We start from the raw sequence: 15,625 nt of genomic DNA on the forward strand, positions 1-15,625 counted from the left end.
TTCCTGTGGGCTTCAAAGCCCATAGGAATCAATGGCAATTACCGAATCGTTAAATACCGATTCAGTAATTACCGAATCTTACCGATTCGGTAATTGAATCGGTAAAAATACCTACATCCCGATTGCCAGTTCTTAAATACCGAATCGGTATGATTCGGTATTTAAGAATCGGTAATCTGGGATTACCTACATCTGGCCCTAGATGCAGTACTTTGTAAACAAAAAACAAAAAACTAAAGTGCAGGAGTGCAAAGCTTATATTAAGAGCGCCAGGGCAGTCAGGTACAAATATTTCCTGGTTGTTTCCAATTCAGTCAATTTTCATTTACCCCCAACACTTCCTGTGTCTTTATCACATATCTGCAAGTTGTTTTTCATTCGAATGTTCTCCCTTTATCACGGTTTTCCTATTTTTCTTTTCCTCCTTAATTCATTTCTTCGTTCCTCTTTCACTTGGTCCGCGGCAAAGTCTCCAAAAATAAGTCCAAATGCTCACCACCTGCACAAATTAGGCACTGATTACATACTTCAATGGACAGTGCTTTAAATGGGCCGCTGGGGTCAGGTACTGAGTACCTGCACTTCTTTATCTTGAGAGGGAGAGTACCGGCAGAGATGCAATACTTTTAACTGGAGAGCAACAGCACTTCTAAGAAGCAAGAAGATACTCTGGTTACAGGGTACCTGCACTGCACTCCTTGAAGCACTTCCTTGAAGCTCTAGCAACGAGCAAGAGAAACAACATGAAAGATATAAGAATGATGTGAGAGACCCAAATGAAAGTAATTCAAAACAGGAGGTTAAAACAGCTTAGAAAAGGGAAAGAAAAAATCTGAAAAAAGAGTGGAAAAGGAAAGAAAAGAACTGGAAAGAAGGAGATAAAGAACCACATAAAAGTAGAGAAACGGCCCACAACAAGAGGTAAGGTAGAGGTGAATCAAAGAGCGACCTACTAATTGAAAGCAAGAAGCGAAAGAGACAATATGAGAGCAGGGAGGAAGAAAACATTTAAAGACTTAAAAGGAGAATGACAGGGAAAAAGAAGAGAGTTAATGTGAAACAAGGAGCAACCTACTAATTGAGAGCAAGAAGCGAAAGAGACAATATGAGAGCAGGGAAGAAGAACGAAATTAAAGACTTAAAAGGAGAATGACAGGGGAAAGGAAGAGAGAGGGAAAGCGTGACCAATTTGAAAGAGGGGAGGAAGAACTAAACAAGAGAAGAAGTGAGATTAAAAGGCAAGAGAGCGATCTAGACCAGAAGAGAAGACGAGTTAAGAAGACCTGAAGGGAGAAAGCAGGAAGAAAAGAGTAAGAGGAAGTAAAGAGTAGGGAATAAGGCGGATCTGGGAGGGAGGAGGGGAGAAAGATGGGAAGTGGAGGAATGAGTTGAAGAAAGGGCTGGATAGGAGAGGGAGTCTGACGGGCGTGAGGCCCGCAGCGAGCAAGCAGCTATCCACGAAGCAGGCTTGTGCCCAAGCCCCGGGCTCTTTTCCGCCCGAACGCTCTAATCTGCCTCCTCCCAGTTGATAAAACAGAACTAAAAAGGTTTCCCTATCAGAAGTACCTCTTTCCTTCTGTATTGTCAGCGACGCTCCTGTGTCTGTCTGAGCACCAAGACATAAACAGTGATCTCTAATTAAACAGGTCAGTGACTCAGGAGAGCTTGTGGGGGAATTGTGTGTGTGTGCCGGATGAAGGTTTGACTGCTAAATAAAGGGTGTAAGTAAGTAGGAATGAAATAAATGATGTAGTACTGAAAACACCTGCTCGCGGGGGGGGCAGAGCCTCAGAGCAGAAGGAACGAACGAACGAGGGAATGAGAGTGCGAGGGAGAGAGGAAAAGGAGGCGAAGTGAGGGAGGGGGGAGACGGCGTCAAGGAGTGGGAGGGTAGGAAGGGGCCGGTGGAAGGGGGAAGGGTGATTAAAGAAAATCAAGAAATAGATCCTGAGAAAGAGAAAGACGCATGGGGGCAGGAAAGAAAGAGGGAGTGAGAAAGAGGGAGAGATAAGGAAGGAGAAAGTGTCGAGTGGTGCTAGAAGGAAACCAGAGAGGGGCAGTGGAGACAAGGTGATGGATGAATAGTGGGGAGGAAGGAATGAATTCGAAAAAAAAACGGAGGAGCGAACGAGATGGGAAAGTCAGAGAAAAGAGGCTGATGGGTGACTGAGAAAGGGTGGCATGATAGGACAAGGGAAGCCATTGCCTCCTCCTGACATGAGACCGCTTTGGAGGTCAGAAAAAACAAACAGAACAAACCGCCGCTGCTGCCCGGAGCAGCTGTTTTGAAGCACACTTATGCTTGCATCAGTACTGTCCTGGGAGCACGCTTGAGAGAGAGAGAGGGGAGCAGGAGGTGAGCCCAAGGGTAGTGCATGCGCAGTCTGCTCTTTTTGGACACACATACTCGTACTTGTAGCGCGCCCCTGCTCGCTCCCGCAAGGTGGATGCCGCCACAAGCACGAGTGTGTGCTTCCAAAAAGAGTAGAGCGATGGCTAAAGGTCCTCCTATGCAACGCATGTGCGCTGCGTAGGCAAGTCCTAAAAAGCACACAGAGTTTGTTGAATGCCTGCCACACCTAATGGCAGCGGATTATTTATTGAGAGGGCCGTCTGACCACATTGCATAACAATAAAATCACTGACACATGTTGAGACACACAGAATTTGATGAATGCCAACAGGACTTCATATAGGAAAGAACTCACTTGCAGCAACCGGTGAGAAAGAAAACAGTACCTCATGTCATTGAACTTGTAAAATGGTAACCCCCAATGTTCGAAGCAGAAGGTGCAGTGCCTCTGGGGCTCTACAAGCCTGGAGTCCCGCCTGGCTGAGCTGAACCTGCTGGGGACATGCCAGGTTTGTGAATTCATTTCAGTACATGGAAGCAATGCTTAGGATTTTGATTTTGGGACCATGACCGTAACGAGTTGATGATTTGTTGAATGATACTGCTAATGATGACGCTAAGAATATGAATACTCATTGATAACAATGTCTTGTTTTGGCAGCCAATGCTTGCAGTTCAGCACAACTACCCAGTGCATTTTGGGAGCACAGCAGGACAGCCTGCAGGAATGCCAGTGCCATACACAGTATCACCGACTCCAGATGCTCCCCAATACCATGGAGAGGCTCAAGTACAAAGATTACCAACAGCACCTGAAATAACCACACCGCCAACCTACTACATGAACTGCCTTGGGGATGGTATTCAAAGCTAAATAGAGGCATGAAGAGGAAGAAAGCAGTAATGTGTGCTGCCAGAGGCAACATGGAGGATTTTCGAATATTGTTAGGTTGAGATGCTCTAGCAGGAGTTATTTTCTAAACTTTGTCTTGGTAAAAAATATATACTCAAAGCTTACAAATGTTAATATTCCACATAAAGTTGCAATTAGTTACCTGCATGGACATATGAACCAAGTGTGCATAAGGGTTGATATATTTGAGAATGAAATCCAATCTATAACCTTCTCGGATTTCCTACCTAAGAAAAATACTTAACTTCCCAATACCATAACTCTTCTACCAAGATACCCTAGAAGAACTCCGGGGCATATTATCAAGGACCGGTGTTAAAATTATAGCCGTTTTATAGGCAGTTTCCTGTCGATAAAACGGCGATAATTTTAACACCGGTCCTTGATAGTATGCCCCATATATCTTTAAATCGAATTATACAGTTCAAAAGCAGCATATCCAGACCTCAACTTTGTATTAAAAAGAAAGTGTCACCCCACTCAGAACAACCTCATTTCTGAGTAATTTATTGTAAAACAGCCTATGTCTACCTCCCAAAAAGGAGCCCAATATAGCCACCAATGCAAGGTCTCTCCTGCAAAAACACTCCCTGACCAGGGACAATAACTATGTGAGGGCCTCCTCAATCCAGTCTGATTGGTAATGGATATTAAAAAAGTCAGTAGTGGAAAAACTGAAATAGTACCTAGCCTAACATTGTTCTCAAAGGTTCACATCATGTATTGGCTTCACCATCTTACTGAATAATCATTCTTATGTGGCGAATTACAATCACAGAAGTTTAGATAAAGTTGTGTAACAGGCCTCCTACGCATCAATCTCTGAAGTCCTAAGACTCCGAATAGTCTCTGATGTCCTCAGGCAAGAGATTCTCTTAGATAGCTCAGAGATGATTTCCGGAATCAATAATTCTTAATAAGTGAACTCATTACGCAAAACTTGCTGTGGTCTCCTTCCAGGTCACCTTGTAATGTGAGATGCTTGGAGGCATAAGGGGGGCTTTAATTTAATTTAATTTAATTGTGGGTTTATATAGCGCTAGAATCAACTCCCGGAGGAGTATCTCCGCGCTTCGACCGCTGGGGAACCCGTCCTGGCTCACCCTGAGAGATGGTCCCTAATGGGTATCTCTAAGGTGCGACCAAGCATCCCCGGCGGTCTGGGGGGGCCGTTGTGAAGATGAGGCAAGCTAATGCCCAGAGTTGCCGAGTGTGGTCCCTGACTGGAGTAGGCACCCACGTGAGAATTATCGAGCCCGCTGACCCTGGTCCACGACCCTGCCGCGTCGGGAATCGAACCCTGGTCCCGGGCCGTCCTCTGCTTACGGGTCTGCCGCCTCTAACCAGTGAGCCACACCACTCCACCACCACTTTACAGGTTAAATGTGGAGATATCTACCATTGGTATAAAATTCCCAAAGAATTAAGCAGCCCGACGATGTTAAACGTATAGGTTTGGAGGAGGATACCCTTTATGACTATTGATTTTGCTCACCATGACCGCTGGAGCAGCGGAACTAGAATGCTTTATAATCTTTATTAATCACATGTTAATCCATATGTTAATGTGTGGCTAAATACATATAAAAAAGCCACACTTTGTTTAATCTATGTATAATCATCGGCTTATAGTATATTCATGTTAGCTAAAAGTGTATTCTTAACGTTGGCCTTACTGCAAGAAAGCCCCTACAGTTCAAAAGCCTTCCACTGTTAAAAATAATGTTGAATTCGAAAGGTGCTTTAACATTTTCCTTCTCAATGCAGGGGCAAGAAGATAACAAGCTTAGCTAATGGAGGAGCTTATTGTTTTCATTAGAGAATGGTAGCATGGATAATTTGAATTGAAAGTTAGTTGTCATTTACTCCATGTGGGTGGATGAGAAAGTACCTCCTGTACATGCAGTCCTGACTACTGATACATCCAAAGCAGCAGTTTGTGTTCGATGATAGGTACGAGGGGAGTTTATCTGTTACAAGAAGATGGCTCAGAAGTTTTAGGAGACCCTGTCCTGACTTTGATAAGGGAAGACCTTTACCTAACTCTGACGAGTTACCATATTCTTGTGCCCGATTCACAGAATGAACTTAAGACTCAATTCTAAACTTACTACTATTTTGGTATTCACAGAATGCACTTACTACTTTTGGCATTCACAGAATGAACTTACTACTTTTGGTATTCACAGAAGTTAGGATTTTGTTTTAGGTCTGTCATAAGTCTGTCTTAAGTTTGTCTTAAGACAAACTTAAGACAAAATCCTAACTTCTGTGAATACCAAAAGTAGAAAGTTCATTCTGTGAATGCCAAAAGTAGTAAGAGCATTCTGTAAATACCAAAATAGTAGTAAGTTTAGGATTGAGTCTTAAATTCATTCTGTGAATCGGGCCCATCGTGCTTGAGTTAAACTCTTTGGGCCCGATTCACAGAATGAACTTAAGACTAAATCCTAAACTTACTACTATTTGGTATTCACAGAATGCACTTACTACTTTCGGGATTCACAGAGTGAACTTACTACTTTCAGGATTCACAGAATGAACGTACTACTTTTGGTATTCACAGAATAGATTTAAGACTACTAACTTTACGTCCGCACTGGGGCCGGAAATTCCGGCCCGGAGGCGGAGTTTCTGGCCCGGAGGCAGGGCTTCCGGCGTGGGGGCGGAGCTTTTCTGGCCCGGAGGCAGTGTTTCCGGCCAGGAGGCGCAGCTTGCGGTTTGGTGACAGAGCTTCCGGCTCGGAGGTGGGGATTTAGCCACGGCTGAAATCTCCACCCCTGGGCCGCAAGCTCCGCCTCCAGGCCGCAAGCTCCGCCCCCAAGCAGGAAACTCCGCCTCAGGGCTGGAAACTCCGCCTCCGGGCAGGAATTTCCGGCCCGAGAGCGGACGTAAAGTTAGTAGTCTTAAATCTATTCTGTGAATACCGAAAGTATTAAGTTCATTCTGTGAATCCCAAAAGTAGTAAGTTCACTCTGTGAATCCCGAAAGTAGTAAGTGCATTCTGTGAATACCAAATAGTAGTAAGTTTAGGATTTAGTCTTAAGTTCATTCTGTGAATCGGGCCCTTTATTTGGCCCCGAACCTTAATTTTCTTTTCTTCAGGTTGACACCTTCTGCTCAGGATTTTCCTTTTGCCATACTTAAAAACCTTATTTAGAGAAGTTACTTTAAGGAACTGTTATTTTCTTTGTTTTGCATTTTGTACTCTTTAAATGATTTATGTTACCATATGCTTAAACTGACAATTTACTAACTGAATGACTAGATCTGTAAATTTGAATAATCTGCTAATAAACGTCCATGGTTTGGAAACCATCCTCTCTGTCGTTCTTGCACGAACAAAATGGGTTTCACTTTAATGTGACTTTGATGTACTGATGTTAGCTCTTAGAATACACATTCAGCTGATAACTAAATGTCCAAACAACATATGGCGCAATCTGTTTGACAACGGCACCAGAGCCCAAAGGTATAGAAAATGGTTCTGTATCAACCCAATAAAGGAAGATGCTGTCTTGGAAACGTAGCAAGTTTCGGAGGCCACCTTCAACCTTCTCCGTCATGCTCTGGAACACAGCTCCCTTTAACACTAATTTGCACAGAATTCCACAGAACATTAAATGATCCCAAAAGGGTGATAAAGGAGACAAGGAGTTTTAATTCCAGATGTAACCCTATTTGGGGGGACACTGAAGATAAACTATTCACACTGAAACTCCATATATTACCTATCATACTCAACATTTCTTTCTAGTTGGCAGAGGGTGGCAATCCAAACAAATGCAACAGTACATATTTCTCACATCCATGCATTTACAAAACCTTTCCCCACCAGATTTAATTTTGAAGGCAAATTGGATCAGACTAACTATGCTCTCAAATGTATGTTCTCAAGCCATACTACACGTGTTTTAGCCTAGCCTCCAGGACTTTCTTGTATGTGTGGAGAACTCCACTCTGCACCTTAATACAGTGTTCAAAATCACTGAAATATCTTAGGGGTCTATTAGGATGGGGAGCTGATAGCCGGCGCCTGTCCGGCGGTGGCAACCTGCCGTACCAGCCATCCGCCTACGATGGAAACCCGGAAAACCGCTGGTTCGATTAGCATCGCGGTCGTGACCACGGCGGTGTGATTTTCCGCCCGCCACTTGTCCGCTGGTTGCAGTCCCCCCGCTTGCCTGGCAGGCGGAGCTGGACTGCTACAATTGTGGCAGGTCAGGGCCAAGCACCTCCGGCACGATTATGATGCCGGCGGTAGCCAACCTTTCCGCGGCGGTGGAACCGCATGGTAAGGCATGCAGAGACATGTTCCGGGGCCCATTGCGGGCCCCCAATGTGTTGGCGGGGTGTGGGTGCACTGAGGGGGTACCCATGGTACCCCCCTACATTTCCCAGAGCCAGGTGGCAGGCACTATTCAGTGCCTGTCACACAGTGCAGGGAGATGCAGGACATGCTCCTTTTAACATTGCGGCGGTGCTGCTGGCAGCAGCGACCACCGCAATGTTAATCGCCAGAATCCGACTGCCGCAGTCAGATTTTGACTGCGGAGCATCCTAATTGGACCAGCGGTTATGCCGAGGTCCTTTCGGGCGGTCTTTTCCCGCTACCATGGGAGGTTTTCCGACCGCCATCATAATAGACCCCTTAGTGTTTTAACTAATGCACCTGGGCAATCAAGGCAAATGTCATTTACAGTACAGTATCTTGACTGAAAAATATTCAGAAAGTTTTATACCCAACGTCTTTCAGTGCGTCCATCCAAGATATTTGCAGCCCTTCTTTGTAAAATTCACTTGGCCAAATATATAGTTTCTTTAAAAAGAGAGACATAACTCAAAAAGTCCCTTTGAAAGAGTGAGTTCTTGTACTAATCCCATGTTTTCGAGATAATAATCCCCTTCTTAGAGTGTGTGTTTAATCAGTTCACATTTACAAGGTCATAACAGCAACATAAATCAGCAAGAGCAATTATTGCTTGACCATCCAGAGTGATTTCATAAATTGAGAATGCTATATTTTCATTATCACTCTTAATCTGAAACATCATTTTATTAACAATATTGTCTAAAGCTTCAGTCATGTTCACCTTCCTTATCTTCTTGCAAACTTGAAGAAGAATGCCCTAGTTTAACACTTTCTCTACATATAGAGGTTCTTTCAACACCAGTAGCTCTGTATGCAATGTACCCTTTGTTGGTCCAGTGGTAACATTTCAGCTTAGAAACAGCATGTCATTCTAGGTGCAGCTGAGGATCCTTCCTGTATGCATGTCCCTTGAGCATGCTTCATACTTTGGCTGATTAATAAGACCTGCTGTTCAATGAGTACCTTCTGTTTATGACAGAGTCTGCTGGATGTTCATTGCCCTACTGCAATAGCATCCTTTTAATCCGGATATTGTTTGCTAGATGTGTTTCTGGATGCAAGGGATATTAGTGTTTCTGACTAGTGGAGTTCTAATTACAGAATTACATAGTTCTCTGAAAGAACATGTTGGATAGCCCCCTGAGAACAGCTTTGTTACTTAAGACGTTCTAATGTTTAGCTTGCATTCTCGCACAATTCTGGACGTTTTACATTTTTTCTAGTCCCACAATGTTCCTATGACTTTTTGAAAGTGGTTTGAAAATCATCCCAGGTTTCTCAAAACAGCCTCCTCCTGGAGTGGCTCAAGGAAACTTTCTAATACCCACCCCCCTCACGAAATTATATAATAAAATGATTTGCTTGCTTATAGATCTTTTTCTTCAATAATTGGAATTAACTATGATCTAGGTAGCTTAACGCAAAATGCCAATGGAAAATTGGACCCCTCTGCCTCATTGAGAAAGGGAGGATGTTTGGGCACACCACCAGCAGTAGTTATAAAGTCTACAAAATCTGCACCAAGTAAGCAGAAAGAAAAAACATTAGGTTCCAAAGGATATATATGATTACCAACAATTATGCATTTTCCACTCAATAATGTTAATTGAACAAGCAGCACTCCACCACTCAAGTTGAATTGAAGTTACAGAACTTGTTGCTAAGGATTCTCTTTTTGTAAACAAGTTTCCTAATGCTATATATCCTTTTCCCTGATTGCAGCGGTAGAACAGGAGGGGAAAAGAGGCAACACATCCCCAATGATCTTCTCAACAGTGTGCCACTGAAAGTATTTATCAGTGTTCCTCAAACCAGAATCAATCCTACCAGTCTGACTACACAACCTTACTGTAGCAGCAAAAGCTTGGCATCGAAAGGAGGTGTTGGCGCAGTCATTATAATTATCAACAGTGTCATAATGAAAGAGTTAATGTCATAGAGATTTCAAAGGGCTTTATTCAAATGAAATGCAATAGCATAACTTAAACACCATTTGCCCCTCAGCAATTCCCTGCTCCATCTGACAGAAGTAGATTCTTCACAGTAGGGAACGTTTAAAAAACACAAAACAAAACCAATGGGCTCGAAAGAACTGAACAAGGACAGGATATGGAAGCTATTAAACATTATAGCTGGGAAGTGCAGGTGGTCTTCTTAATGAAGAAACAATAATAGGTAATCCAAACCTGGCACTGTCAATTTAGCATATACATAATGGCTCATTTAGAGCTTGGCGTTAGGGCCGCCTGGCCGCAAGGGTAATGTAGTCTATGGCACCCACTCTACCTGCTGAGGACCTCTGCACTGTTTAGAGATCCCCACCTGCCTGACCGGGATCACTAATGCCTTCACTGCGACCATTTGATGCAGTAGGTGCAGTACAGGCTGTAAACTTTATTGATGGAGTGCAATGTTTGTTGCAACTGCTCTACAAAGCTTGAGTAAGTGGCATGTTTGTTGGAACTGCAAAGTATGTTGTTTGTTTCTGAAAAACAAAAATGAATGGCTCTGATGTGCTAGGACATTTCTCTCCACAGGTTGTGGCCATTGAGCAATTTCCCTGGCTAAGACCGGCATGTTTCAAATTGAAGTCTGGTCAGGTAAATCTAGTGTCCGCTGGCCTACCCTAAATAGGGCGGGTAGCTGCCACTATGACCTGTGGCCCAGCAATGGACAGGATACCAGATTTAGGGTTTCCACCAACAGAAAGAGCTGAGACTTCGCAGACAGAAACCCAGCAGTTCCCCAACATCTTTCCATGGAGTGGGGAACCCTCTATCTTGGTGGGGCAGAACCACCACTGATTTTTGGTGGTAATCCCACTCAACCAAAGTCTAAATAACCCCGCAAGGGCAGTCACCACTGCTGGTCTCTATCTCTTCATTCATTTGAATCTTTATTTGGTTTATAACAAACCATACAAGATTCAACATGAAAACATACAACAAATTTTATTTAACTTCAACGTTTGGTACAGTTGACCTGTGATACTTTCTATTAGACTGTGTGAAGCAGGAATTCTGAATCCGGTGCTTAAATGGCTCACCTCAATTCTGGAGGATAGATCCTTTCAAATCTGTGAGAACTCCTGCTTCCCTGATGTCCTGCCATTGAAGTGTCGGGTGCCGCAGGACTCCGGCCTCAGTCCCACACCTTTTAACATGTATTTGCACCCTTTGGTGTAAGGAATTTGGACTATCAATAGTCTCTCACGCTGATAACACTCAACTGGTTGTATCTCTTATCACCTGGGAAGAGACCACTGCAACAGCAGTTGTCCCCTTGCCTGAAACAAGTGTCCAAATGTATCGGGAACTGTTGCAAAAAATTGAATGGGGAAAAAACAAAGTTAATGATCATTGGGAATAGATTTGCCCCTCAACCTGTTTAAAAATTGGCCAGATTATTTGGGCAACTCTTCTACCCCGTCTCCCCCATAAAAAGTCTCAGAATGTGACTAGATAAATCCATTTCCATGGATGAACAGGCATAAAAGCTTGTAGCTACCTGATTCGATACTTTCAGAATGTTACATAAGATCTTAGATCCCATCCCAAATATATAGATAAGAATTGTGGACCGATCCTTGGTTTTATCCCAGTTGGACTACGGCAACTCACTTTATGTAAGTTCTATCAAATATGTCTTAAAGAGGCAACAGGTGGTCCAAAATGCTGCTGCGAGGACCCTAAACAAGATCCACAAATCTTCCTCTATTGAGGAGGCCATCATTGGGAAGCCTTAGGGTAGCTACTGTTATGTGCCTTAGTTAGGCCTATGTAGCACATTTTCTTACATTGCCCTCCTTCTGCTCAATAATATTTTACAGTAACCATTTACACATATTTGCGTGCGTGACAATTTTGGATTAGTTTCTCTGAAACTGCTTTGTTTACATATTTTGCTTACCGCAACATTATCATGATGCCTCAAACACCGAGTACAAAGCCTTTGAACACGCCTTTAAACACGCTGTACAATGTCGTTCTACCTTCATCCACCGATAACAATGCTAATCTGTATATGCATCGCAAGGATGCTTTTTAATATAAATAAATAAGCATTTCCGGGGTTTATCCAGAGGAGACACTTCTACCTCCCAAGACCTCTGCAATAGACTCAGCTCCTTCTTTCACCTCAAGATTAAGATGCTCTACAACAACTTCGACAACTAAGATCCCTGCACCACTTCAGCCCCCACCCCCAGCGATGCCACCCAACAGGTCCTACTCACTCGGACCCCGCTGATGATAGGAGACACCTTAAAGACCACAAAGAGCATCCACTCCGGAGTACCCTCAGACCCCTGTCTCATCCACATCTTCCACAGGGCCGCCACGGCCATACGCACCCATAGTACACCAGACGATCAACTGCTCCCTTGAGACTACCTCATTCCAGACAACTGGAAGCACGCCGTAATTAACCCCCTCCTGAAGAAACCCTCCGGAGACCCTACTGACCTCAAGAATTTCAGGCCCATCTCACTGCTTCCATTCGCAGCCAAGGTCATCGAAAAGGCCATCAACACCCAGCTATCAAACTTCATCGAAGCCAACAATGTCCTGCACATCTCAACAATCCGGATTCCGCAGCAACCACAGCACCGAGACACAGTGCTTCTCGCCACCATCGACAACATCTGCACCCTCCTCGACCAGGGCCAAACAGCAGCCCTCATCCTCCTGGATCTCTCAGCTGGCTTTGACCTCATCTCACACCACACTAGCCGCCAGACTACACGACACCGGCATCCGAGGAAAGGCCCTCAACTGGAGACGCTCATCTTGTCACAGGCAAATCTCAGCAAGTCAGACTCCCGCCCTACCTCTCAAAACTGACAGAGACAAGATGTGGAGTACCCCATGGATCCTCCCTCAGCCCCACCCTCTTCAACATCTATATGGCCTTCCTCGCAACCATCATCAGAAACCACGGGCTCAACATTGACTCCTATGCCGACGACACCCAAATCATCCTTTGTCTCACCAAGGAACCTAACATCACCAGGCACTACTTCCAACATGGGATGAAAGCTGTCACAACCTGGATGAAGAAGAGCTGCTTGAAAGTCAACTCAGAGAAAATAAAAGTCCTCATCCTTGGCTCCAACCCCTCAGCATGGGATGACACCTGGTGGCTCCCCCACCCTCGGTACCCCCCCTTGCACCCCGACAGACCATGCACGAAACCTCGTCATCATACTGGAATTATCGCTCACTATGAACCACCAGATCAAAGCTGCATGCTTGGCCTGCTTCAACACCCTCCGTAAACTCTGAAAAACTTTCTGATGGATCCCCTCCGAATCCAGAAAAACGCAGAGGTCCCTGCATGCTGATGCTTCACCAAGCAGATGCCTAACATCTCCGTGAGGGGTGTCGAGTTCATGACCAAGATGGGATCCTAAATGCTGTCCCGCCAGGTAATGGGGTTGTATCATCCCGTAGAGGCAATTCTTGGCTATACACTCACGCACACAAACCCTGGATGCACGTAGGGTAGGGATTGCATAACAGGAGTACGCCAGGTTCCTATATTTCTTTATATACACTGTTTTTTGTGTGTTTTGTTTTAGTTTTATCTAGACCCGAAGATATCAGAGTGCTTTAGATGAGCACTAGTTATATTATACAATGACACATTCATTTTTTTGTGTTAGGCACAGGGAGATTAAGTGATTTGCCCAGAATCACAGGATGTTGACCATCCTTGCCAAGACTTGAACCCGGCTCCCCAGCTTCGAGGTCGAACGCTCTAGCCGTAAGGCTACATCCTCTCCCCAACATGTTCTAAGCACCATGGTGGAACTATACCTACTATTTAATATTTTGGTGCTTGTAATCACTTTCATATGCTTCTGTCTATTGATCATCACAGCACATTTACTCAATACAAGAATAAAGTTGGTTCAATAAATATATAGAAAAGTTTCCCATTGTGTATTCTCTGTATACTTCTCTGAGAACAAGAGCGCACGAGTGACTGAGCGACTGGGTTCAAGATCTGTTACCATGATCCCTGAGAATGTCTGACAAAATATCGACAGACAAAAATATTGACCTACAATAATATCGACACAGAAATATCGAAGACAAAAATATCGAAGTCCTATCTACATAAAGGTAAGTACAAAAATATCGGGAAAAAATTATCGCTGTCAAAAATATTGATGTTAAAAATATAGTTTTTTAAAATATTTTAATAATAATGCGTAAATAATACACATAATTCATAAAAGAATTTCGATATAAATATTAAAACATATTAAAAATAATAATAACTAATACATATAATATACATATAAATTAATATATATACTTACTCCACATATTGCAACATTAGGGAACGCATTGGATAGTGTCAGGGTAAAAGTTACTATTCCCACTCCTGAGAGTGCTACAGTAGGGAAAGCGCTGGATAGCATAGGGGTAAAAATTACTATTCCCACTCCAGTGAGTGCAACAGTAGGGAAAGTGTTGGATAGGGGAAGAGGTGTGGTGCCGCGGCTAGGGCGACTGACTTTGGAATCGGGGGATCACGGTTCGATCCCCGACACCGGTGGCAGATTAGCCCAGCACCATGTGACTCTGGGCAATAGCTTGCTTAATCTTCCCGATGGCCCCCAGCGCCTAGAGACCCTTGCCGGTGATTGTGCGCCTTACAAATGTGGATTTATTATTATTATAGTGTAGGGGTAAAAATTACTATTCACACTCCAGTGAGTGCAACAGTAGTGAAAGTGTTGGATAGCAAGGGGGTAAAAATTACTATCCCCACTCCAGTGAGTGCAACAGTAGGGAAAGTGTTGGATAGCGTAGAGGTTAAAATTACTATTCCCACTCCAGTGAGTGCAACCGTAGGGAAAGTGTTGGATAGCGCCAGGGGTAAAAAATACTATTCCCACTCCGGTGAGTCCAACAGTAGGGAAAGTGTTGGATAGCCTAGGGGTAAAAATTACTATTTCCACTCCAGTGAGTGCAACAGTAGGGAAAGTGTTGGATAGCGTAGGGGTAAAAATTACTATTCCTACTCCAGTGAGTGAATCAGTAGGGAAAGTGTTGGATAGCGGAGGGGTAAAAATTTCTATTCCCACTCCAGTGAGTGCAACAGAAGGGAAAATGTTGGATAGCGTAGGGGTAAAAGTTTACTATTCCCACTCCAGTGAGTGTAACAGTAGAGATAGTGTTGGATAGCATAGGAGTTAAATTAACATACTTATCAATTACATTTTTTAAATAAAATAAATAACATATTAATAATTATTTAACAAAACAATTATTCATAAATACCTATTAAATTATATTATTTACTTAAATAACATTAAATTACTTCCCACCCTATTCCCCTATAAACACACAATGCGCTACACATAAAAAATAACACAATTAATTTAATTATCAATTAATCAATTAATAAAAATTAATTAGCAATTAATAATTATGTAACAATAATTTAATTAACAATAACACCAAATAAAAAGTAATTATAAATTAATTATAATTAATATAATTTACAATTAACTAACTAATAGAAAGTAATTACAAATTAATAATTAATTAACAATAAATTAACAATCAGTAACAATAAATAAAAACATATTAATTGATTAATTATATTTAAATTACTTCCCACCCTATTCCCCTATACACCCACAACCCGCTACACATTAAAAATAACATAATTAATTTAATTATCAATTAATCAATTGATAAAAAATAATAACCAATTCATTCCTTTACAATACATTAATTAACAATAACAATAACTAAAAATTAATATACATTAATTATAATTAATATAATTATAAATAAACCAACTAATAAAAACGAATTACCAATTAATAATTAATTAACAAGCAATTAACAATCAATAACAATAAATAAAAACATGTTAATTAATTAATTATAATTAAATTACTTTAAAAAAATTACTATTTTCTGAACATTCAATACATATATTTTAAAAATAATGAAAAAACGTATAA

At 42.5% G+C, this 15,625-nt stretch overlaps 1 protein-coding gene across 1 annotated transcript in view; it reads left to right on the forward strand.

Annotated features, from left to right (window-relative positions):
- The window catches only part of LOC144789119 (membrane-spanning 4-domains subfamily A member 4A-like), a 315,859-nt gene extending 309,278 nt beyond the window's left edge, over positions 1–6,581 (forward strand). Inside the window, exon 7 of the mRNA XM_078665351.1 lies at positions 3,015–6,581. Coding sequence (XP_078521477.1) covers positions 3,015–3,227 — 213 coding nt within the window. The 3' untranslated portion in view covers positions 3,228–6,581. The remainder of the gene's footprint in view (positions 1–3,014) is intronic.
- Positions 6,582–15,625: the final 9,044 nt, after the last annotated feature.

Source organism: Lissotriton helveticus, chromosome 1_1 (assembly GCF_964261635.1).
Source record: "Lissotriton helveticus chromosome 1_1, aLisHel1.1, whole genome shotgun sequence".
Lineage (NCBI taxonomy): Eukaryota > Metazoa > Chordata > Amphibia > Caudata > Salamandridae > Lissotriton > Lissotriton helveticus.